This window comes from Oncorhynchus tshawytscha, linkage group LG15 (genome assembly GCF_018296145.1).
Source record: "Oncorhynchus tshawytscha isolate Ot180627B linkage group LG15, Otsh_v2.0, whole genome shotgun sequence".
NCBI lineage: Eukaryota > Metazoa > Chordata > Actinopteri > Salmoniformes > Salmonidae > Oncorhynchus > Oncorhynchus tshawytscha.
In genome coordinates, this window is record NC_056443.1 from 18125009 (window position 1) to 18151923 (window position 26915).

At 41.8% G+C, this 26915-nt stretch overlaps 2 protein-coding genes across 2 annotated transcripts in view; one reads left to right on the forward strand and one right to left on the reverse strand.

Moving 5' to 3' along the window:
- The window catches only part of zanl (zonadhesin, like), a 35870-nt gene extending 32261 nt beyond the window's left edge, over positions 1–3609 (forward strand). The window contains exons 47-52 of the mRNA XM_024373350.2: positions 676–878; positions 1016–1151; positions 1289–1435; positions 2272–2365; positions 2582–2625; positions 3390–3609. Of these exons, the coding sequence (XP_024229118.2) occupies positions 676–878; positions 1016–1151; positions 1289–1435; positions 2272–2365; positions 2582–2625; positions 3390–3487 (722 nt within the window). The 3' untranslated portion in view covers positions 3488–3609. The remainder of the gene's footprint in view (positions 1–675; positions 879–1015; positions 1152–1288; positions 1436–2271; positions 2366–2581; positions 2626–3389) is intronic.
- An 838-nt stretch (positions 3610–4447) lies between these two features.
- The window catches only part of trappc14 (trafficking protein particle complex subunit 14), a 33340-nt gene continuing 10872 nt past the window's right edge, over positions 4448–26915 (reverse strand). The window contains exons 8-11 of the mRNA XM_024373351.2: positions 15202–15374; positions 10477–10613; positions 10171–10370; positions 4448–7475 (exon numbers count right to left, since the gene is read on the reverse strand). Of these exons, the coding sequence (XP_024229119.1) occupies positions 7319–7475; positions 10171–10370; positions 10477–10613; positions 15202–15374 (667 nt within the window). The 3' untranslated portion in view covers positions 4448–7318. The remainder of the gene's footprint in view (positions 7476–10170; positions 10371–10476; positions 10614–15201; positions 15375–26915) is intronic.

Consider the following 26915-nt stretch of genomic DNA (forward strand, 5'->3'; position numbering starts at 1 on the left):
ATATATAGATGTCATTATACACACACACACACACACACACACGGTCTCACATGCACACATTACTACAGAGATGTTATTAAACACAAATTAATGCATGCATACGCACACAGACACACTCTCAAACGTGTGCACACACACAAACACTCGCGGACACAAACGAGCACACACACAAGCACAAATGCACGCACGCACACACTACACTGCAGAGATCTTATTAAACACACATAAATGCACACGCACACTCACAGACACACAAATGCATACGCAAACACACATGCAATAATGCACACACACTCTGGTATTACACACACAAATGATTATATACACACAAGTGCACACACACAATCTATCTGAAACACAACCAAAATACATTCCCTCACTGCTGTGTTCTTAATAAATGATGTTTTTTTTCTTCACTTGTAATCCCTAGCAAACTGCTAAACTGATTCTGCCAAATCATTTTGGCAGTAATACTTATTTTCAACTGCCCTCCTCTCAACACCCCTTATGTGTTTGTTGCTAATCCTGTGTCCTCACTTTCTCCCTCTCTTCCCCCCCCTCTCCCTCTCTCTTCACTTCCTCCCTCACTCTCCCCCTCCTCTCTCCCTCTCTCTTCACTTCCTCCCTCACTCTCCCCCTCCTCTCTCCCTCTCTCCCGCCTCTCCTCCCACCTAGTCCTGAGCTGTGTGGACAACAGTACCTACTCTGAGTGTATGTCCCCTTGCCCCGCCTCCTGCGCTGACCTGGCCGCGCCCTCCGATTGTGACTTCACTGCCTGTGTTGAAGGGTGCCAGTGTGCCCCCAGTTTCGCCATGAGCACAGGCAGCTGTGTGCCCTATAGCGAGTGTGGCTGCAACTACCTGGGTAGATACTACCCGGTGAGTTAATACAGCTGTTGCAGAACATTGCACGGTGTGGTGTGTATAACTCTGCCTCTTTCCTCGTACATGTCTCCCTCTCTACCCCATTTGAATGTCTCTCTCTCTCCCCATCCCTCCATTCCCTTCCTACCCAGCTCAAGGAGAAGTTTGTGACAGAGGACTGTGCCCTGTCGTGTGAATGTACGGCCTCGGGCGCCGTGTGCCAACCCAAGGGCTGTGCCGACACACAAGTCTGTACCATTTTCGACTACGCGCGTGACTGCTACAAAGGTGAGTGTGTGTCTTTGTGTGTGGCTACTGAAACATGCATTTGTGTCCCTAGTAGTTGCAATAAGAACAACTTCAGTGTGCAAAATGGACTGCCATGTCTTTGATAATAAACGTACCCTCTGGCCCTCTCTTCTCAGTGAGTCCGTGTCTGGGTTACCCCTGTCTAAATGGCGGTACCTGTTCTGACACTAACACTACAGTTGACTCATTCACCTGCCAGTGTAAAGAGGGCTTCGAGGGCAACCTCTGTGAGATCGAGAAGACCGAGACCAGCGGAGGCCTGGGTACGTGATTAACTGGAGCTAATACTATACCGTACTGTACTATACTATACTGTACTGTATTTCACTGTACTGTACTATACTGTACTGTATGGGACTGTACTGTATTATACTGTACTGTATGGGACTGTACTATACTGTACTGTATGGGACTGTACTGTATTATACTGTATTGTACTGTACTGTATTATACTGTATGGGACTGTACTATATTATACTGTATGGGACTGTACTATACTGTACTGTATTATACTGTATGGGACTGTACTATACTGTACTATACTGTATGGGACTGTACTATACTGTATTATACTGTATTGTACTGTACTGTATTATACTGTATGGGACTGTACTATATTATACTGTATGGGACTACTATACTGTACTGTATTATACTGTATGGGACTGTATTATACTGTATTGTACTGTACTATACTGTATTGTACTGTATTATACTGTATGGGACTGTACTATACTGTACTGTATTATACTGTATGGGACTGTACTATACTGTACTGTATTATACTGTATGGGACTGTACTATACTGTACTGTATTATACTATACTGTATGTGACTGTACTATACTGTACTGTATTATACTATTCTGTACTGTACTATACTGTATGGGACTGTACTGTATTATACTGTATGGGACTGTACTATACTGTACTGTATTATACTATACTATACTGTATTATACTCTATGGGACTGTACTATACTGTACTGTATTATACTATACTGTATTGTAACCCGGTAATCCTTATTGGGACCTAGCAGTTGTTAGAAATAGCATACAGGCATACCGGTGTTGTAACTGTCTCCTCCTTCGTCCCACAGATAAGAACACGATCATTCTCATCGCAGTCCTAGTGCCTCTGGGAGTCATCATCATAGCGCTGATCTGTGTGTTATGCTACAAATGCTGTCGAACGTAAGGACTGTACAACAACCACTAAAACACAGCCTATTATCGTAGTGCAAAATCTACTCTTGACAACATGAAATAATCAAAGATCAAGTTGACCATGACAGTTTGCTTTATTATTCAGTGTACAAGACAGAAAAAAGCCAATGTCACCTGTCAGTGCAGTATTTGTAGTCCTATGTAAATGGATGCTAACTCTCTAAACCATTTGGCTTTTTACAGGAACAAAAAAACAAAAAAGTGTGATTCTGACAACACAGATTCAAGTAAGTGCCTATCTTAATCTCACTTAAAACATATGTCAACTTTTACCTTCACTTACATTATTTTTTACCTACTTAGCTAATATTATCCCAATAAAACCAGGCGAAGGATGTAGATGGGAAGGATATAGTAAACACTGAATTTGAACCAGTAGAACAAAGTTCCCATTTTAAATGAGTCAATTATTTTGAAGCAGACTATTGGCAGCCAGCTAAAGAGAAAAGCACAAGAAAAACACCTGTCACCTGTCACCAACCTATTCAGTTGATTTATTACAGAGGCAAGTGGACCTTGCCGTGCCATAATTCTATAACCTCAACCCTTACCTTAACCTCACTGATATAACACTAACCTTAACCTAACCCTTGTTCCTAAACATAAACTTAAACATAACCTTCATTCATTTTGACCCTTATGCATAAACTTAAGTTTTTGTAATTCTATGAAGCCATGATCAGGAGGGAAATTGTGAAATCAATGCTCATACTGTGAAAAAGAAGTGCTTTCGTTCATCCACTGGATTGCATGACAAGTAGTTCTGCCCTCCCATCCTTCCCAACTAAACCCTTGATGACCTTGGTGACCTGGCCAGGAGAAACTCCTGGACCGACCTAATAGTACCTGTCATAAAACAACAAATTCATGATAATAATAAACATTACACCTCTCTCTCTCTCTCTCTCTCTTTCCCTCTTTGTCCTTCTTCACTTTCTCTCTCCCACTTTCCCTCCCTCGCTTATAATTCTATGAATTGAATTTCTACTAGGCATCCAATACCACATGCACCTTAAGGACAGCGACGTCATGTACGAAAACCTGGACAACCAGCAGAAGAACGCAAGCGACATCATGACTCCCATGTAGATGGAGAGAAAGAAGAGTAGAGAACATACGAGTTTCATATTTACTGGCAGATGAATGTACGGATATCACACACACACACACGCACACACACACAGAGACAGACACACACACACACACACACAGAGACAGACACACACACACACACACACACACACAGAGACAGACACACACACACACACAGAGACAGACACACACAGAGACAGACACACACACACACACACTCAATCACTCACAAACAATACACACCAATTCAGAACAGTCCGTAACGTCAATGTTACATATTTGCCACATTATTCTTTTTGGAATTTGTTAATATTATTGTCATTATATTATCTGCTTTTATTAACTTAATGCTTTTGTTGTAATTTGAGAATGTATGAATTACGAGATGTGATCCAGGGAAAAGTGCAATTATAAAATGCCTGAAGTGCCTGAGATGTAATTTATTGAAGTGTATTAAATTGTTGCTGCAAGCTTAACATTACTTGTCATGTCAGCCTTGTCTGCCTTACCTGTCCTATAGTAACACACCTGTGTCTGTCTTACCTGTCCTATAGTAACACACCTGTGTCTGTCTTACCTGTCCTACAGTAACACACCTGTGTCTGTCTTACCTGTCCTACAGTAACACACCTGTGTCTGTCTTACCTGTCCTACAGTAACACACCTGTGTCTGTCTTACCTGTCCTACAGTAACACACCTGTGTCTGTCTTACCTGTCCTACAGTAACACACCTGTGTCTGTCTTACCTGTCCTACAGTAATGCACCTGTGTCTGTCTTACCTGTCCTACAGTAACACACCTGTGTCTGTCTTACCTGTCCTACAGTAATGCACCTGTGTCTGTCTTACCTGTCCTACAGTAACACATATGTGTATGTCCACCTGTCCTACAGTAATACACCTGTGTCTGTTTTACCTGTCTTACCTGTCCTACAGTAATGCACACAAACTTCCCAATCGCTCCAACTGTATTTATTCACACTTCAAGAGTGCAACAAACGAGGAGTGACCCAAAACATTTTTTTTTTACCCCAACACTTTTCCCTGACAGACGTTTGCATTCAATGCATCTAAAAACAAGCAAGACCTAAACTAAGGCCAGTGAGACTGCTAGCAAACAACGTGCCACAGTACATCTGTGACACAATCAACTGCATTTGTTGTTTGTGTGTCCAAAGAACCAAGAACAATACAAGTCAAATCAATTCAAGTGCTTAACAACAATGACTGTTAAAAATAAGTCACTAATATACATAAACAATCATATTGTGAGCTACATTGGTCCAAGTAGTAATATAATACATTGTTTTAAAATCACAAGAGGAAAGGAATGGAAATGTTTGTGACCAAACTTTTGTTCATCAAGTGTTCGGGAACAATGAAAATTGAGTTGGAATGGTTTTGTTTTTCAGTTAAATTCCAGGAAATAAAACATCTAAACAAAATTAAACATAAGAAACTAAATAACACACATCCTCTGTACACACAGTATTGGGTACGTCTATTTCTTGTCTTCACGTAAAGATATAGAGATAAAAACGTCTAAATTAAACACAGAACAGAACACACAGAATACTTTGTGTCCAGGGAAAATAAGGCATAATACGCCCGGTTTATACCTGGCGTTAACATGGGTCCTTTGTCCTGATCTTGTCTACATTCTGTATGTGCCCACATTTCCAAAAATGTGTCTACACATGGTATTAAAACGTGTCTTTTATCCATCCAATGTGTCTGCATTGTGACCAGATTTCCTGATCCCTTCCTTTATGCTAATTATTTCACTACTCTTTCAAAATAAGATTTATTTATGTATTGTAAGACACATATTGATGTAATCAGTCAATGGTGCCACCTGTCAATGATTTTAATGGGTGGAATAATGTACTAAAATGGTTTCTCTGTCCAGATCCGTCTACACTTGTAAGATACAAAGACACAATGCGTGCCTGACTACCTCCGGAGGTGGGCAGAATGATCTGATCAAAATCACATCACAATGTGTCTTTTGATTGTCAACACCTGTCTAAAAATGTGGGCACAATCAAAATGTGGAAAAGATCAGGACAAAGGATGCATGCTAGAACCAGGTATAAACGGGGCTTTTGACACACAGTAAAAAAAAATCTGATTGAAATGTCCCCAACCTCACATTGTAATTTACATCAGGGATAAAGACCCATTGGTCATTTCCATTGGCAATTGAACCAGGAAATAAAATAATATTTTAGACAAACATACAAAAAACATACAACAAATGCTTAAAGCGGCACGCACATACACATGCACACACACCTGCGCACACACACACCATTGTTCAATGTTCTCAACACAAATGTAAACGTAGCTATAGTAACGGACGTTACGATTTCTAAATAATCCACTATTCTGGATTGTTACCCAGGACTAAATCCCTAATAATAAGGTAAAGTGTGAATGAATGGCATAACAACAACAATCAACAGGATCAACCACTGTAATCAAAGTTTTAACAGCTGTGAACAACAGTGTAAGGATTGTGTCCCAAATGCACCCTATTCCCTATCTAGTCCACTACTTTTGACCAGGGTCCATAAGTAGTGCACTTTATAGGGAACAGGGCGAACAGCAGTATAACAAGGGAAAGGGAAATAATTTGTTCCCTATCATGGAGTGTGGACTATGAAGTTTGTGTTACGGAGTGTGTCCTTCTATGTACAATATGTGTACTCTGGAGTGTACTAAGGAGTATAAGCACTTTTAAGACTTTTAAGCAGAAGTAAATGCTGATAAAAGAAAATCTAAATTATACAAATCGGACAATAAATATATTTAGCATAAACTAAAAACATCTCTGGTAGACTACTTGTTTAACTACTAAATACAGTGCCGAGACTGTGTGGCTCCAAGCCACTGAAATACAACACATTCTAATAAGAGTGAACTCGATGACACTATCCACGGGTGAAACAGATCTAGCCTGGTCCCAGATCTGTCTGTGCTGTCTTGCCAATTCCTATCGTGACAATGACCATAGGAGTTGTGAAGACAGCACAAACAGATCTGAGACCAGGCTAGAGTTATTCCACAATGCAACAGAACTCAACCCTGTGGTCTCCTGCTACTTTTTTTAATCACAAGTTTGACATCCATCACGTTAGATAAGTGTATCTAACAGTGTGTAAACTAACAAAATTCAGTCTTTCACTAATAAAATCCAGTTTTTCAGTAACAAAATCCAGTTTTTCACAAAAAAAAAAGATTCTAACATCCAAGTATTACATTACATATACTGTGTAAAATGTATACCAGTGTATAACAATATGTATTTACAAGGTATTGGCTATTACCATAACCCTGTACGGTAAACACAGTAATCTACAGTGAAAAAATTCTCAAAATGCTCACCCTGTTTAAAACCTTAACAATTATTTACACATTAAATTACAGCATTACACAAGGAATAAAACAAGGAATGAAATGGAATGTTGACATTACAGTGATATAAAAACATCAAATGTTGTTGAGATAAAAATGTGAAATTATGTTGTTGAAAGTAACTTCTCCAGTGTCTTCAAATGATGTGGCTCACGTCCAGTCAATCATTCAGTGTGTGTCAGATAGTCTATCTGTCTGTGTGGTAAATCATTGTTCATGCGTGCCTTGTAGGATGTAGGAAATGTTCAGCATGAGAGATGTCTCTCTCTCTCTCCCTTTTTCTATCTATGTCTCCCTTCTTCCTCCCTTCCTTCACTCCCTCCCATCTTCACAGTCTCATTGTTTCTACCTGGCTCAAGCACCAGCACTCCCCTCTCTTCCTTCACCTCTCCCTGTCTCTCGCCTTGTCTCTCAGTCTCTTCCAGGTTCCAGCACCAGTACCTTACACTCTCTCTTGGCGATCTTGTCCAGTGAGAGTACCGGCCGATCGGGGGGGAGGTAGAGGGGTCGACCCACTGGGGATCCCACTGGAGGGGTGATGGCCCTGCGCTCCATCACACTGCCCGTCCTAGAACACACACACACACACACACAGAGACGCAAATACAAAGAGACATACGCACACACACACAATGGGGATTAGGAGAGAGGTCAGAGAGTCAGAAAGAGGTCAAGGAATCACTGCCAGAATTGAGGGATTACAGGGAGTGTGTGTGTGAGTGTGTGCGTCTGCGTGTATGTGTGTACATATATGCTTATGTGTGTGTGTATGAGTTTATGCACTACATGTATGCTGATGTGTGTGTATGCGTATGTGTGTGTGTATGTGTGTGTGTGTATGTGTGTGTGTGTGTGTGTGTGTGTATGTGTGTGTATGCGTATGTGTGCCTTTAGAAAATATTCACAGCCCTTTGTCTTTTTACACATTTTGTTGGGTTACAGCCTGAATTTAAAATGGATTCAATTGAGATACTAGTCAAAGTGGCATTGTGTTTTTCATTAAAAAAAAAAAAAAATTCATTAAAAATTTAAAGCTGAAATGTCTTGAGCCAATTCAGTATTCTTTGTTATGGAAAGCCCAAATAAGTTTAGGAATAAAAATGTGCTTAACAAGTCACATAATAAGTTGCATAGAATCCCTCTTTGTGCAATAACAGTGTTTCACCAGATTTTTGAATGACTACCGCATCTCTGTGCCCCACACATGCAATTATCTGTAAAGTCCCTTGGTCGAGAACTGAATTTCAAACACAGATTCAGCCACATAGACGAAGGAGGTTTTCCAATGCTTTGCAAAGAAGGGAACCTATTGATAGATGGGTAAACATTTTAAAAGCAGACATTGAATATTCCGCTGAGCATGGTGAAGTTATTAATTGCACTTTGGATGGTGTATCAATACAACCAGTCACTACAAAGATACAGCTGTCCTTTCTAACTCAGTTGCCGGAGAGGAAGGAAATGAGGCCAATAATGACTTTGAAACAGTTACAGAGTTTAATAGCTGTGATAGGAGAAAACTTAGGATTGATCAATATTGTAGTTAATCCACAATACTAGCCTAATTGACAGAGTGAAAATAAGGAAACCTGAAGAGAATAAAAATATTCCAAAACATGCTTGCAACAAGGCACTAAAGTATTACTGCAAAAAATGTGGCCAAGCAATTAACTTTTTGTCCTGAATACAAAGTGTTATGTTTAGGGCAAATCCAATACAACACATTACTGGGTACCACTCTCCAAATTTCAAGCATGGTGGTGACTGCATCATGTTATAGGTGTGGCAGTAAATGCTAAGGACTGGAGAGTCTTTCAGGATAAAAAAAGAAACGGAATGGAGCTAAGCACAGGCAAAATCCTAAAGGACAACTTGGTTTAGCCTGCTTTCCACCAGACACTGGGAAATGAATGAACCTTTCAGCAGGACATTATCTTCCTCTTTGACATTACAGAGTATGTTTTGTAGATTGTTGACAAAAAATGACAATTAATCCATTTGAATCCCACTTTATAACACAACAACATTTGGAAAAGTCAAGGGGTGTGAATACCTTCAGAAGGCACTGTATATACACTGCAAACGTATGTGGACACCTGCTCATCAAACATCTCATTCTAAAAGTTGGCCCCCCCTTTACTGCTATAACAGCCTCCACTCTTCTGGGAAGGCTTTCCACTAGATGTTGGAACATTGTTGTGGGGACTTGCTTCCATTCAGCCACAAGAGCATAAGTGAGGTCGGGTACTGATATTGAGCGACTAGGTCTGACTGGCAGTCTAAGTTCCAATACATCTCAAAGGTGTTTGATGAGGTTGAGGTCAGGGCTCTGTGCAGGCCAGCCAAGTTCTTCCACACAGATTTCGACAAACCATTTCTGTATGGACCTCAATTGTGCATGTGGGCATTGTCATGCTGAAACAGAAAGGGCCTTCCCCAAATTGTTGCCACAAAGTTTGAAGCACAGAATCGTCTAGCATGTCACTGTATACTGTAGTGTAAAGATTTCCATTTACTGGAACTAAAGGGCCTAGCCCGAACCATGAAAAACAGCCCCAGACCATTATTCCTCCTCCACCAAACGTCACTATGCATTGGGGCAGCTAGTGTTCTTCTAGCATCCACCAAACCCAGATTCGTCCATCAGACGGTGAAGCGTGATTCATCACTCCAGAGAACGTGCTTCCACTGCTTCAATGGCGGCGAACTTAACACCACTCCAGCTGACGCTTGGCATTGCACATGGTGATCTTAGGCTTGTGCGCGGCTGCTAGGCCATGGAAACCCATTTAATGAAAGCTCCTGACGAACAGTTCTTGTGCTGACATTGTTTCCAGAGGCAGTATGAAACTTGGTAGTCAGTGTTGCAACCGAGAACAGACAACCTTTATGCGCTACACGCTTCAGCACTCGGCGGTCCTATTCTGTGAGCTTGTGTGGCCTACCACTTCGCGGTTGAGCCGTTGTTGCTCCTAGCACTTAAAGATGACCAGGGCAGCTCTAGCAGGGCGGAAATTTGACAAACTGACTTGCTGGAAAGGTGGCATCCTATGACGGTGCCACGTTGAAAGTCACTGAGCTCTTCAGTACGGGCTGTTCTACTGCCAATGTTTGTCTATTAAGACTGGCTGTGTGCTCGATTGTAATCACCTGTCAGCAACAGGTGTGGCTGAAATAGCCAAATCCACTCATTTGAAGGGGTGTCCACATTCCTTTGGCCATGTAGTGTATGTGTCTGTGCGTTACATGCGTGTATCTCCTACCTCATAAGATGCGACCGTGATGGTTGTTGGTGAGAGAAGGACTGTGATCTTCCCAGACTCTGTCTGTCCAGCAGGTCTCTAACAGCAGGGCTGGAGGGAGAGTTCTTCCTGGACAGGGACAGAGACATGGGCCTGGCCTCAGCAGGGGGGTTGGAACAGGACGCTGTGAACTGAAGCTTCAGCTTCATGTGCTGGCTTAACTGGAGAGGAGGAGAGGGGGGCATGTGGAGTGAGTAATGTTTGGTATGCAAAATCGGAGAAACAAAAGAGGCACACACACACACGCGCGCACACTCTCTCTGGTACCTCGAAGAGTCCTGCCTTGAGTATCTGGAAGCCGACAGTAAAGGAGAGGGTGGATCCTTTTCGACACTGGCCCAGGTTGTTAAGGGGGGAATGACATACCACAGAACTGACAGAGGGGTCCTCCTGACAACCACGACCTGGGGGGTGGGGTTAGAGGGGAGGAAGGGGGTGACATTAACGGAAAGGGAGAGTGGGAGAGGCTGGTGTTTAGTTTATCCAAGGAGAGAGCATTATAATATAGCCTAAAGTGATTATGTTCCTCTGGTATGTAGTTAGTTAGTTCTTTTTTGATTTAGTGGATCATTAAATAATTTTGGCAAAATTATTGCAATATTGGTTTCAGGAGGTAGCATTCAATTGGGTACAGTTATATCTAACTGACAGGAAACAGTCCACCTATATCAATGGGTCGTTTTCTTCCCCTCATGCTTTAAACTGTGGAATACCGCATGGTAGTTGCCTTGGACCACTTCTTTACTTAATATATACCAATGACCTTCCTTATGCCTTATCTGAAACTCAAGCTACTATATTTGCAGATGATACTACAATGCATAGAGCAAGATAATCGGTTCAACAGGTACAGCAAGCTCAACAAGTAGATCTGGGAAATATCAGGGAGTGGGTTTGCCGGAACAAACTTATTTTGGACGTGCATCAGCAAGTGAAATTAGGAGGATGCTGATTGCACAGAACAAAGCAGCAAGGACTGTTTTAAGGTAGATATATGATTATTCTGTTGTAGTCATGCACAATGCTCTTGGTAGTAATTCATCAACAAGATAATTGGAAAAAACATTGCTTATTTTATTTCAAAATGTACACCATTTAAAATGGCCAAACTCCATTTACAACAGTATTCAGCTGGTAAGAGACAGGCATTGAGTAAATACTAGGACTGATTGTCCACCATCTACGTGTTATCCAGAAAGAAAAGAGAAATAGGCAAAATAACATTTAGATTCAGAGTAATAAAGATATTGAATAATTTACCTTAGCAAACCAGAAACCTTTCAATATATAAATTCAAACAATATTTTAGAACCATTTACAGTAAATATAACACATTGGAAGGTTGTGCAGGACTATGGCAGATGAAGGAATCAATCTATCTTTTCAGACTGTATTTATCTGGTCAATATGTCAGTGTAATGTGTCTGTTGTTTGTAACAGTGTGCTATATGTGAAAATGTGATTGTATTATGAATTGTGTTTTAATGTTTAAGGACTCTTGGAAGATCAGTCCAAAGGAGGACTAAAAGAGATCCTGATAAAAATCTAATCAATCTCTCTCTCTGTCCCTCTTGCTCTCTGCTCTCTCTATCTCTCTCTAAGGCATTTGTATTACAATCATACAGTGCCTTGCAAAAGTATTCATCCCCTTGGAGTTTTTCCTATTTTGTTGCATTACAACCTGTAATTGAAATAATTTTGGTGGGGAATTCATGTAATGGACATACACAAAATAGTCCAAATTGGTGAAGTGAAATGAAAAAAATTACTTTTTCAAAAAATTCTAAAAAATAAAAAATGGAAAAGTGGTGCGTGCATATGTATTCACCCCCTTTGCTATGAAGCCCCTAAATAAGGTCTGGTGCAACCAGTTACCTTCAAAAGTCACATAATTAGTTAAATTAAATCCACTTGTGTGCAATCTAAATGTCACATGATCTGTCACATGATCTCAGATCTCAGAACACCAGTTCTAAAAGGCCCCAGAGTCTGCAACACCACTTAGTAAGGGGCGTCACCAAGCAAGCAGCACAATGAAGACCAAGGAGCTCTTCAAACAGGTCAGAGACAAAGTTGTGGAGAAGTACAGATCAGGGTTGGGTTTTAGAAAAATATCTGAAACTTTGAACATCCCACAGAGCAACATTAAATCTTTTTTTTATTTTTTATGTTAAGAATATGGCACCACAACAAACCTGCCAAGAGAGAGTCGCCCTCCAAAACTCATGGACCAGGCAAGGAGTGCATTAATCAGAGAGGCAACAAAGAGACCAGCTCCACAGTGGAGATTGGAGTATCTGTCCACAGGACCACTTTAAACCGTACACTCCACAGAGCTGGGCTTTACGGAAGAGTGGCCAAAAAAATGCCATTGTTTAAAGAAGAAAATAAGCAAACGCGTTTGGTGTTCGCCAAAAAGCATGTGGGAGACTCCCCAGACATATGGAAGAAGCTACTCTGGTCAGATGAGACTAAAATTGAGCTTTTTGACCATCATGTCTGGCGCAAACCCAACACCTGTCATCACCCCGAGAACACCATCTCCACAGTGAAGCATAATGGTGGCAGCTTCATGCTGTGGGGATGTTTTTCATTGGCAGGGACTGGGAAACTGGTCAGAATTGAAGGAATGATGGATGGCGCTAAATACAGGGAAAGTCTTGAGGGAAAGCTGTTTAAGTCTTCCAGAGAATTGAGACTGGGACGGAGGTTCACCTTCCAGCAGGACAATGACCCTAAGCATACTGCTAAAGCAACACTTGAGTTGTTTAAGAGGAAACATTTAAATGTCTTGTGTCATGACGTTGGCCTGTTGGGGAGGTTTATGATCCCCATAAATACCTTTCCCCTTTTCTCTCTCGCTCTACTTTATAGAGTTGACTCTTGTAAAGCCTTTGTAACATAGAGAGTCTGGTAACATTAAAAGGTGGGAAACGGAACCATATTTTGGTTTTCCAACCAGTTGAAAATATGCATTGGTAGTTAATGAATATGATCTTAGATCAGTTGTTGTCTGAGACATTACTACTAATAACAGGATGACATAAACTGTATCTTGGAAAGTCAACACATTCTAGTTATCAGATTCACATGGAATTGTTGTGCAATTTAAATGTTTAAATATGAAACTATTTGTGAAAAGATTAAACGTAATTTTAGCTTCTTAAATGAGAGAACGGTTTATCATAGAGAAACTATGCTCACTCAGAGGCCCCGCCCAAGTGAACAGATATTGGTTGTAAACTATGAAACACGCCCTTCTCTTCACCCCGATATAAACCCATTGACGAAAATCCAACTTTTTGTTCCAAGGACGTGAGGACTTGCGGTCCCCACGTTGAAAGGACAGAGATCACCTACAGAACTAAGCCAACCCCAGCGTGAGCTCTGGTTGAACGGCAAGAACCAAACTAAATTAGAATTGAATTTCAACGTGAAGATGACGATCAACACGCCGAAAGGATGAATTTAGACTATACCAGCCAGAATATAGCATTAGCTTGAAGTATGGCAACTTGGTATGAACTTTGAACTCTTATTCACTTAAGAAGTGATACCTCCTAGCCGTTGTGTTAGCAACAGCAGCTGTAAACGTGGGCTAGGAGAGGACGGACAGAGTATGCATTCTACCACGCTCCAGTTCACCACTAGACATTCTTCAGAGGACAAGAGATCCATGCTGGACAACCCAACCTTCTTTCTACGACCAATCTACCGAAGCTCAGCTCAGCTCAAGAGTAAATATTTATTGCATTTTCCTTTTTCAAATGAGCGGTTATTTAGAATGCATAAGATTCAGAGTAGCTGCCTACAGCCCAATAGAGACACAAAATATTTTTGTTCCTCAGTCTTCCTGCTCTTTCATTCAAAACCCAACCCCCTTTCTTTGTGTAACCAGCCGACATATCTGTTCCGTCCGCTAGGGACGTTTTCCTTTTTGACATCATTTGTCATCAATGTATGATCCAGTCTGTGTGATTATTTAGGTATTTAGTAAATAAATAATTAAACCAAATTTTGTATTGCTGATTCAACTTGTTAGCCAGGGTTAGTGAAGATAACCAAGAATTTACAACTTTCAGATGAGACTGAATAAGGTGACGATTAAATATTGACTGCTATTGAGGTAAAAGATTACCAGGTCTTTAAAAGTTTATTCGGAAGATAACAGCTCTATAAACATTTTTTCGTTGTGCCCCGACATTCTAGTTAATTATATTTACATGATTAGCTTAATCAGGTCATATTAATTACAGATAAATTATTTTATAGAATAACATGTCATATCACTTAATCCGGGCATAGCCAAAGACACAACACTTGGAATGGCCTAGTCAAAGCCCAGACCTCAATCCAATTGAGAATCTGTGGAATGACTTAAAGATTGCTATACACCAGAGGAACCCATCTAACTTGAAGGAGCTGGAGCAGTTTGGCCTTGAAGAATGGGCAAAAATTCCAGTGGCTAGATGTGCCAAGCTTATAGAGACATACCCCAAGAGATTTGCATCTGTAATTGCTGCAAAAGGTGGCTCTACAAAGTATTGACTTTGGGGGGGATAGTTATGCACGCTCAAGTTTTCTGTTTGTTAGTCTTATTTCTTGTTTGTTTCACAATAAAAACATATTTTGCATCTTCAAAGTGGTAGGCATGTTGTGTAAATCAAATGACACAAACCCCCCAAAAATCTATTTTAATTCCAGGTTGTAAGGCAACAAAATAGGAAAAATGCCAAGGGGGTGAAAACTTTCGCACGCCACTGTATTTATTAGTTCAATGTGTATGATCCTCTCCCTGGACTATCTCTCACTCTCTACTGGTTTCTTTCTGACCCTTTGTCCATTACCCTCTATCATTATTTTTCTATCCCTCTCTTCCACTCTTTCTCTTGCTTGATCACACTCTTTTTTGTGTAAAAAGTATTAATCTTCTCCATTTACTACATCTCCCTCCATAATCATTCCATCTCTTCTCCTCTCCCATCCCCTCACCTTCGGGTGTCCAGACCAGTCTTACAGCCAGGAAGTCTTGCAGGTTGTTTAGTAGGGTGTATTTTACCCGGAAGTGCTCCTGAGGCTGCACAGCACTGGGACAGGAAGCTGTCATAACCAGCCGGGGTTGGTCCATTCTCACGCTGGGCAGCTGGTAGTGGGTCGAGATGTACCTGGAGAAGCGAAGTTAAGTAGTAGAGTAATAATGGGGTAGGTATATTTGGACAGTTAGTCAATGTAAAGTAGTTATGGGATAGTTCCAACTAGATCCATGTATTTAAAGAGTTTACCCCATAGAATTAGGAATTAGAATACTATTAACTTTCTTATGATGGGATAAAGGTCAGCCATTTTGGTGAGGGACTTGGTCAACCATGATAAGCCAGTGCTGTGATAAGATACTGTGTACAATATTGAATTTTAAGAATGTATCTGCACTGTATGTTTGTTAGCTACCTAGCCAGTCAGTTTTAGAGGAATGATTCCATACATTTTTCAGATTAACTGCCAATATGCCAACATTCCATTCACTCACAGATTTCCAAGAAAACAAAAATGTATACATTTATGGTCTGTTTACTTATATTTTAGAAGCTAATTATACAGAAAATGTATGCCAAATCCATATAAACTGCATTATAATTATATGACAATATTTTAGGTTGACAAAACTTATATTACACAATTTCTTATATATCATATGCCTTAATTTTCCTGCAAAAGTAAAATCAGGACTATGCCCCTACTAAAATTAATTTCAATTAGAGTAGTATTTTGGATTTCTCACTGACCAACATGGCTGCCATTTTCACCCCATTCTGGAACTTTTAGGATTTATGACATAGCCCCTCCAGTAATTGAATAGGTCGTTATCAATAAAATGGTACAATACAGCAGTGTTGCCAACTTAGCGACTTTTTCGTTATATTTAGCGAGTATTCAGAACCCCTCTAGCAACATATTTTCAAAAAATCGACTAGTGACAAATCTAGCAACTTTTTTTGGTATTATTGGAGACTTTTGGAGACTGACGTGAAAGCACGTATCATATCATTCTTACTCTTCTCAACGTGGGCCCCACCCTGGGCCCCACCCACATCCCAGTCCTCGCGCAGCAGTCCCTCCCAGCTGCAGTCAGAGCAGGAGATGTTTACCCCGCTGCATCCAGACTGCAAATGAATCGTGCATGCGGAAAGCTGCCACTGGCTGATCCCACCCTGGCTTACATTCAGGGCGGGATGTAAATGTAAAATGTTCTTTGTCTAAAATAAATCACTGCACAAAAAGAAGATCACTGCATTTGACTCACACAGTCTCAGTCACTTACTCACCTTGTCCACTGTGTGTGTGCCTCTCTGTGACATAAGCTAAACATCTAGCTGGCTAGCTCATCATGTCTCAGTCTAAACTGTACACTCAAAAATACAGAAAGGAGTGGGAATCAAACCCTGAATTCAAAGGCTGGTTGAAGCCATTTATTGGAGATGATACATGGGCATACTGCCTGTATTGTAAGGCTGATTTATACGCCAAACTTAGTGATGTAAAAAAACACATAACTCAAAAACATACTCAAAAGGCAAAGCCTTATAACAGTTCCACCCAGAACAAGCTGCCATTTATGGTTAAAAAATTGACTCTGCAAAAAAGGCTGAGGCCACCATGGCATTAGCTATCGCTGAACACTGTTCCATGATGGCATGTGATCACATTGGAGAAGCATGTAGAGCTGCTTTCTCAGACTCCACTACTGCTAACCACTTCAAAATGCACAGGACAAAGTGCACAGCAATGATTAATGGTGTTCTAGCACCAAACTTTCTGAAAAAGTTTGTCACAGATGTGGGTGACCAGCATTTCAGCCTCCTCCTTGATGAGTCCACAGATGTAAGTGTTTCTAAGTACCTGGGCGTTGTGATAAGGTACTTTAGTGACACCAAGCAGACAATTGTATCAACAATTCTGGGGCTTGTTGAGTTGGAGGGAGGAGATGCCAAATCTATAGCCTGTGCTGTTGTGGCTTTCCTCGAGAAGTGTTGTCTTAAAAAAGAGAAACTCCTGGGGATAGACAATGCCTCTGTTATGAAGGGGATTAACAATGGGGTCCATAAAGTGCTGAAGGAGGAGTATAGCCTCAAATATCTGGTTCTTATTCGCTGTGTGTGCCACTCTCTGCAGCTTGCTGTAAGTCATGCTTCCAATGACACCATCCCCCGTAGTGTGGAGTAGAGGTCGACCGATTATGATTTTTCAACGTCGATACCGATACCGATTATTGGAGGACCAAAAAAAGCCGATACCGATTAATTTAAAAAAAAATGTATTTGTAATGACAATTACAACAATACTGAATGAACACTTATTTTAACTTAATATAATACATCAATAAAATCAATTTAGCCTCAAATAAATAATGAAACATATTCAATTTGGTTTAAATAATGCAAAAACAAAGTGTGGAGAAGAAAGTAAAAGTGCAATATGTGCCATGTAAGAAAGCTAACGTTTAAATTCCTTGCTCAGAACATGAGAAGATATGAAAACTAGTGGTTCCTTTAATAACCTTTTGTGACTAGGGGGCAGTATTTTCATTTTTGGAAAAATAACGTTCCCGTAGTAAACGGGATATTTTGTCAGGACAAGATGCTAGAATATGCATATAATTGACAGCTTAGGATAGAAAACACTCTAAAGTTTCCAAAACTGCAAAAATATTGTCTGTGAGTATAACAGAACTGATGTTGCAGGCGAAAGCCTGAGAAAAATCCAATCCGGAAGTGCCTCATGTTTTGAAAGCGCTGCGTTCCAATGCGTCCCTATTGAGCAGTGAATGGGCTATCAACCAGATTACTTTTTCTCTGTATTCCCCAAGGTGTCTACAGCATTGTGACGTAGTTTTACGCATTTATGTTGAAGAATACCCGTAAGCGGCTACATTGCGCAAGTGGTCACCTGATGCTCCCAGAGTGATTCTCGTGTAAAATACAGAGGTAGCCATTATTCCAATCGGTCCTACTGAAAAACTAATTGTCCCGGTGGATATATTATCGAATAGATATTTGAAAAACACCTTGAGGATTGATTATAAACAACGTTTGCCATGTTTCTGTCGATATTATGGAGCTAATTTGGAATATTTTTCGGCGTTTTCGTGACTGCAATTTCCGGGAGATTTCTCAGCCAAACGTGAAGAACAAACGGAGCTATTTCTCTTACAAAAATAATATTTTTGGAAAAAAGGAACATTGGCTATCTAACTGGGAGTCTCGTGAGTGAAAACATCCGAAGCTCATCAAAGGTAAACGATTTAATTTGATTGTTTTTCTGATTTCCGTGACCAAGTTACCTGCTGCTAGCTGGACAAAATGCTATGCTAGGCTATCGATAAACTTACACAAATGCTTGTCTAGCTTTGGCTGTAAAGCATATTTAGAAAATCTGAGATGACAGGGTGATTAACAAAATGCTAAACTGTGTCTCAATATATTGCACTTGTGGTTTTCAAGAATAGGAATATTTTCTAGGAATATTTATGTCCGTTGCGTTATGCTAATTAGTGTCAGTCGATGATTACGCTCCCTCATGCGGGATGGGGAGTCACTAGAGGTTTTCAATATTCCCAGGTAAGAAGTTTTTTTTCGGTTGTAGTTATTATAGGAATTATAGGACTATTTCTCTCTACACAATTTGTATTTCATATACCTTTGACTATTGGATGTTCTTATAGGCACTTTAGTATTGCCAGTGTAACAGTATAGCTTCCATCCCTCTCCTCGCCGCTACCTGGGCTCGAACCAAGAACACATCGACAACAGCCACCCTCGAAGCAGCATTACCCATGCAGAGCAAGGGGAACAAGTACTCCAAGTCTCAGAGCGAGTGATGTTTTAAACGCTATTAGCGCGCACCCCGCTAACTAGCTAGCCATTTCACATCGGTTACACCAGCCTAATCTTGGGAGTTGATAGACTTGAAGTCATAAACAGCGCAATGCGTGAAGAATTGCAAAGAGCTGCTGGCAAAACGCACAAAAGTGTTGTTTGAATGAATGCTTACGAGCCTGCTGGTGCCTACCATCGCTCAGTCAGACTGCTCTATCAAATCATAGACTTAATTATAACATAATAACACACATAAATACGAGCCTTAGGTCATTAATATGGTCGAATCCGGAAACTATCATTTCGAAAACAAAACGTTTATTCTTTCAGTGAAATACGGAACCGTTCCGTATTTTATCTAACTGATGGCATCATTAAGTCTAAATATTGCTGTTACATTGCACAACCTTCAATGTTATGTCATAATTACGTAAATATCTGGCAAATTAGTTCGCAATGAGCCAGGCGGCCCAAACTGTTGCATATACCCTGACTCTGTGTGCAATGAACGCAAGAAAAGTGACACAATTTCACCTGGTTAATATTGCCTGCTAACCTTTCTTTTAGCTAAATATGCAGGTTTAAAAATATATACTTCTGTGTATTGATTTTAAGAAAAGCATTGATGTTTATGGTTAGGTACACGTTGGAGCAACGACAGCCCTTTTTCGCGAATGCGCACCGCATTGATTATATGCAACGCAGGACACGCTAGATAAACTAGTAATATCATCAACCATGTGTAGTTATAACTAGTGATTATGATTGATTGATTGTTTTTTATAAGATAAGTTTAATGCTAGCTAGCAACTTACATTGGCTTCTTACTGCATTCGCGTAACAGGCAGGCTCCTCGTGAGGCAGGTGGTTAGAACGTTGGACTAGTTAACCGTAAGGTTGCAAGATTGAATCCCTGAGCTGACAAAAATCTGTCGTTCTGCCCCTGAACAAGGCAGTTAAGCCACCGTTCCTAGGCCGTCATTGAAAATAAGAATGGGTTCTTAACTGACTTGCCTCGTTAAATAAAGTTGTAAAAGAATAAAAATAAATAAAGAATTTGCAAAATCGGCGTCCAAAAATACCGATTTCCGATTGTTATGAAAACATGAAATCGGCCCTAATTAATCGGCCATTCCGATTAATCGGTCGACCTCTAGTGTGGAGTACTTCGTACGAGAGACTTAGAACTGGCTTTCAGTGTCTCCAAAGCGCAGGGAGGCCTACAAGGCCATATATGTGACCATCAACTGTGGGGAGAAACCTTTACAGATAACCAAGGTGTGTGCCACATGGCTCTCCATTGAACCTGCGGTTTCACACATTTTGGACCAATGGGAGGAGCTTAGGCTGCATTTCGCAGTCACCAAGTACAGTGAACACTGCTACATGGCTGAGGTTTTATACTCCATGTACAGTGATCCTCAAAACATATTGTATCTGAATTTTTCAGTCAGTGCTGGGTGAGGTACAGTTGGCCATCAAGGCTTTTGAGGGAGAGCAAGTAGATCCTCTTAAGCTACTTGACAGCTTGCTTAGCCTGATCATGTCTGTGAGCAGCAGGGTGCTGAATCCACCTGCAAATGTTGATGTACTCAAAGGGCCAATACATGGATTCATCAGTCCCAAGCCGTACCTTGGTTACTTTTTTGAGTCAAAGGCAGCTGTGCTCCACCTTGCGCCTGAGGATGAAAACAATGTCCGAAAGCGGTGTGTAGCCTTCACCATCTCCCTCACTAATGAGTTGAGGGTGAGGCTGCCGGACAACATCGAAGCATTGCAGTACATGTCAGTTTTCAATGTGGAGGAAACTCTAAAGCACAATAAGAGCCCTGGAGAACTAGAAAAAATAGCCAAGCTCCTTGGCTACTCCCCTGCAGAGATAGACAAGATTGTCCAGCAATGGCGTGCCATCCATCTTAGTAAATGGAAGGAGATAAGCTGATGAAACGGCGCCGACAGAGATGGCCGCCTCGCTTCGCGTTCCTAGGAAACTATGCAGTTTTTTGTTTTTTTACGTGTTATTTCTTACACTAGTACCCCAGGTCATCTTAGGTTTCATTACATACAGCCGAGAAGAACTACTGAATATAAGATCAGCGTCAACTCACCATCAGTACGACCAAGAGTATGTTTTTCGCGATGCGGATCCTGTGTTCTGCCTTACAACCAGTGTGTGGATCACATGCAGCGACCCAAAAACGACTCAGAAAAAGAGGGAAACGAAGCGGTCTTCTGGTCAGACTCCGGAGACGGGCACATCGTGCACCACTCCCTAGCATTCTTCTTGCCAATGTCCAGTCTCTTGACAACAAGGTTGATGAAATCCGAGCAAGGGTAGCATTCCAGAGGGACATCAGAGACTGTAACGTTCTCTGCTTCACGGAAACATGGCTAACTGGAGAGACGCAATCCGAAGCGGTGCAGCCAGCGGGTTTCTCCACGCATCGCGCCGACAGAAACAAACATCTTTCTGGTAAGAAGACGGGCGGGGGCGTATGCCTTATGGCCAACGTGACATGGTGTGATGAAAGAAACATACAGGAACTCAAATCCTTCTGTTCACCTGATTTAGAATTCCTCACAATCAAATGTAGACCGCATTATCTACCAAGGGAATTCTCTTCGATTATAATCACAGCCGTATATATCCCCCAAGCAGACACATCGATGGCTCTGAACGAACTTTATTTAACTCTCTGCAAACTGGAAACGATTTATCCGGAGGCTGCATTCATTGTAGCTGGGGATTTTAACAAGGCTAATCTGAAAACAAGACTCCCTAAATTTTATCAGCATATCGATTGCGCAACCAGGGGTGGAAAGACCCTGGATCATTGTTACTCTAACTTCCGCGACGCATATAAGGCCCTGCCCCGCCCCCTTTCGGAAAAGCTGACCACGACTCCATTTTGTTGATCCCTGCCTACAGACAGAAACTAAAACAAGAAGCTCCCACGCTGAGGTCTGTCCAACGCTGGTCCGACCAAGCTGACTCCACACTCCAAGACTGCTTCCATCACGTGGACTGGGAGATGTTTCGTATTGCGTCAGACAACAACATTGACGAATACGCTGATACGGTGTGCGAGTTCATTAGAACGTGCGCTGAAGATGTCGTTCCCATAGCAACGATTAAAACATTCCCTAACCAGAAACCGTGGATTGATGGCAGCATTCGTGTGAAACTGAAGGCACGAACCACTGCTTTTAATCAGGGCAAGGTGTCTGGTAACATGACTGAATACAAACAGTGCAGCTATTCCCTCCGCAAGGCTATCAAACAAGCTAAGCGCCAGTACAGAGACAAAATAGAATCTCAATTCAACGGCTCAGACACAAGAGGCATGTGGCAGGGTCTACAGTCAATCACGGACTACAGGAAGAAACCCAGCCCAGTCACGGACCAGGATGTCTTGCTCCCAGGCAGACTAAATAACTTTTTTGCCCGCTTTGAGGACAATACAGTGCCACTGACACGGCCTGCAACGAAAACATGCGGTCTCTCCTTCACTGCAGCCGAAGTGAGTAAGACATTTAAACGTGTTAACCCTCGCAAGGCTGCAGGCCCAGACGGCATCCCCAGCCGCGCCCTCAGAGCATGCGCAGACCAGCTGGCCGGTGTGTTTACGGACATATTCAATCAATCCTTATACCAGTCTGCTGTTCCCACATGCTTCAAGAGGGCCACCATTGTTCCTGTTCCCAAGAAAGCTAAGGTAACTGAGCTAAACGACTACCGCCCCATAGCACTCACATCCGTCATCATGAAGTGCTTTGAGAGACTAGTCAAGGACCATATCACCTCCACCCTACCTGACACCCTTGACCCACTCCAATTTGCTTACCGCCCAAATAGGTCCACAGACGATGCAATCTCAACCACACTGCACACTGCCCTAACCCATCTGGACAAGAGGAATACCTATGTGAGAATGCTGTTCATCGACTACAGCTCGGCATTCAACACCATAGTACCCTCCAAGCTCGTCATCAAGCTCGAGACCCTGGGTCTCGACCCCGCCCTGTGCAACTGGGTACTGGACTTCCTGACGGGCCGCCCCAGGTGGTGAGGGTAGGCAAGAACATCTCCTCCCCGCTGATCCTCAACACTGGGGCCCCACAAGGGTGCGTTCTGAGCCCTCTCCTGTACTCCCTGTTCACCCACGACTGCGTGGCCATGCACGCCTCCAACTCAATCATCAAGTTTGCGGACGACACAACAGTGGTAGGCTTGATTACCAACAACGACGAGACGGCCTACAGGGAGGAGGTGAGGGCCCTCGGAGTGTGGTGTCAGGAAAATAACCTCACACTCAACGTCAACAAAACTAAGGAGATTATTGTGGACTTCAGGAAACAGCAGAGGGAACACCCCCCATCCACATTGATGGAACAGTAGTGGAGAGGGTAGCAAGTTTTAAGTTCCTCTGCATACACATCACAGACAAACTGAACTGGTCCACTCACAGAGACAGCATCGTGAGGAAGGCGCAGCAGCGCCTCTTCAACCTCAGGAGGCTGAAGAAATTCGGCTTGTCACCAAAAGCACTCACAAACTTCTACAGATGCACAATCGAGAGCATCCTGGCGGGCTGTATCACCGCCTGGTATGGCAACTGCACCGCCCTCAACCGTAAGGCTCTCCAGAGGGTAGTGAGGTCTGCACAACGCATCACCGGGGCAAACTACCTGCCCTCCAGGACACCTACACCACCCGATGCTACAGGAAGGCCATAAAGATCATCAAGGACATCAACCACCCGAGCCACTGCCTGTTCACCCCGCTGTCATCCAGAAGGCGAGGTCAGTACAGGTGCATCAAAGCTGGGACCGAGAGACTGAAAAACAGCTTCTATCTCAAGGCCATCAGACTGTTAAACAGCCACCACTAACATTGAGTGGCTACTGCCAACACACTGTCAATGACACTGACTCTACTCCAGCCACTTTAATCATGGGAATTGATGGGAAATGATGTAAATATATCACTAGCCACTTTAAACAATGCTACCTTATATAATGTTACTTACCCTACATTATTCATCTCATATGCATACGTTGATACTGTACTCTATATCATCGACTGCATCCTTATGTAATACATGTATCACTAGCCACTTTAACTATGCCACTTGGTTTACATACTCATCTCATATGTATATACTGTACTCAATATCATCTACTGTATCTTGCCTATGCTGCTCTGTACCATCACTCATTCATATATCCTTATGTACATATTCTTTATCCCCTTACACTGTGTATAAGACAGTAGTTTTTTTGGAATTGTTAGTTAGATTACTTGTTCGTTATTACTGCATTGTCGGAACTAGAAGCACAAGCATTTCGCTACACTCACATTAACATCTGCTAACCATGTGTATGTGACAAATAAAATTTGATTTGATTTGATTTGAGACAAAAAACACACTGGGCTTCTGGAGTGAGATTTGGAAGTTCAGGGATGCAGCTGATATCAACCCGTTTCAAGAACTTGCCATGGCTGCTGTGTCTGTGTTGTCCTCGCCACACTCCAATGCTGAAGTCGAGAGATTATTCAGCCAGATGAGTGTGGTAAAAAGCTAACTTAGAAATGGGATGTCCTTGCAGACCCTTAACTCCATCCTGTACATTCGATATGGACTGAAGCTGTCTGGTGAGGCTTGCTATGAGCACCAGCTGCCTGATAATGTTTTGCAGCTTTTTGGCACATCAGCTGCTTACTCATTTAAGTCAGCTCCCTCAGTTGCTGAACCTGCCATAGAAAGCCTTGACCAAAATGACGATGGCCCACTCTTTCTGTGAGCCAGCACAGCCTGTGTGTGTGAGGAGGGGGGTCTGGAATTTTTTAAATTATTTTTACCGGAATTAGGGCCAGACTAGTTACCATAATTTTCTCACATTGCCATTGACAGTCTTTTCTATTGTCTCTTTTTGGACGATTTAGATTGTATACAAAAAAAATGTAAAAAATGTTATGGTTCAAAATGTTCATGTTTTACTATGACTTGTTGTAGGCTCCTAAGTGGACCATAAGGTTAAAAACCAAACCAAACTAAGAAAACTAAACTAAAAAAACAATTGTTTAAAAATAAAATAAAAAATAAAAAACTAAGTAACTCTGCCAGAGTGTCTCTTTTGGGTCACTTTTGCCGGTCCCAAGGAGGAGGGTTGGAATTGTGACATTAACAAAAACAAGAATCGACAGAAGAAAGTTAGTTTGTTTTTTACTCACTTTTTGTCCCCCCCACAACATTATTCTCTCTCCTAAAGCATCCATCACAATTACATGCACATGGCCAATTATGCAGATTAGGCGATGACGTCATCTAGCGACTTTTAGGACAGCCAATAGCTACTTTCCTTACTGAGGAGTTGGCAGCACTGCAATACAGTGCAGTGTTCGATTTGGCTGCTGGGGGTTAAGGAGGCCCCCAGCTCCGCTAAAACCATTGACAACCTTGTGCCGTTTTACTAAATAAATTACTAAATAAATGGTGTAACTATTTCGTTTTAATATCATCAGGTCTTGAAGAGCCCAGTCAGAACTACACATCATCAGAGTTATACAGCAAGTAACTGCATGCTTTTCATGATTAGTAAACATCAATTGCTCATGTATTTTCTGACATTTGGCATGTAGCTAGCAACATGTGCCATTTAGCTTGCTTCATCAGAGATTGGGCTTTTGGAAAAACTTGACATCGGCAAGTCCTCGTCCTGGTAAATTTGTCAGTCGGACTACTGTCATCACCACCGTAGATTGCAAGCAAATCAAACAAGATTTGAATATAGCCATCTAGTTTATCCCCTTAAAGTTAGCTCGTTACCTAGCCATATTGACGTTATCTGTTATTAGTTAGCTAGCCAATTTGTGGTCCATTAATCAATGTTGCCTCACCTGCGTACCGGCAGTCTCCACAAGGTGGAGTGGATCAAGAAACTCTGAGGGGCCATGTGCCTGTCATTGATGTCTATTTTTTATTTATTTAATAAATCAATTTGACAATAACCCTCCAAAAAGTCATTAATAAATCTTTCAAATTGACATATGTACTAAGAAGCTACATGTTTGTTTTTGGGCTCCAGGAATGTGACTGAAAAAGTACCTCAGACCTTGAAAAATAACAAATTTAACTGATTGAAAGTATGAGGTGATATCTGTAAACAAATGCCGTGGCTACGAGGCTACGACTGCGCCAGTGCAATGAGTGGAGCCTACTCAGGTGTTCAAAAGAGCATATCAGACCGAGAGCCTAATGCTTCTTAGGTAGTTCTTTATGAGTTTTTGTTTCGAAAAATATCACTCCGCAGAAGCAAGTTGTAGGGATGGTAAAAACAGCTTGATTGCCATAGCAACATCAGGGAAACTGGGCAGAAGGGAGTGGTGCTTCAAATGCAGCAGTTCTGCAACATCTTTAATTGCACCTCTCATTCTCCTTAATTGCCAGCATCAACACGGTACGGAAAGAGATGAACTGGATAGGAAGCTCTGGGGACAGGTCGTCTGGATACTGGACAGCCAATTAATTGGCGGATGCGAACAGATTATCATCTTTAGCGGACAACAGTTCTTGAGAGCTTACGATTTCGTCTTCATACTGGTGAACTGATGTTTGAGTTGTGTGGTTGCAATATCAACAGTCCCTTATCTCATCTCTGGTGTATCTTGGCATGTATCATTCAAGACTAAGTTTAAATTGTGTGCAGCACAATGGACATATAATGCACAATGTCTCTGGAAATACTGTCTGGTTTGGCAATACTCAGTATAGAAAACAGTCGGGTTCGGGGCCAAACACCTTACGGGGGGGGTCCAGAGAAACTGTGTTA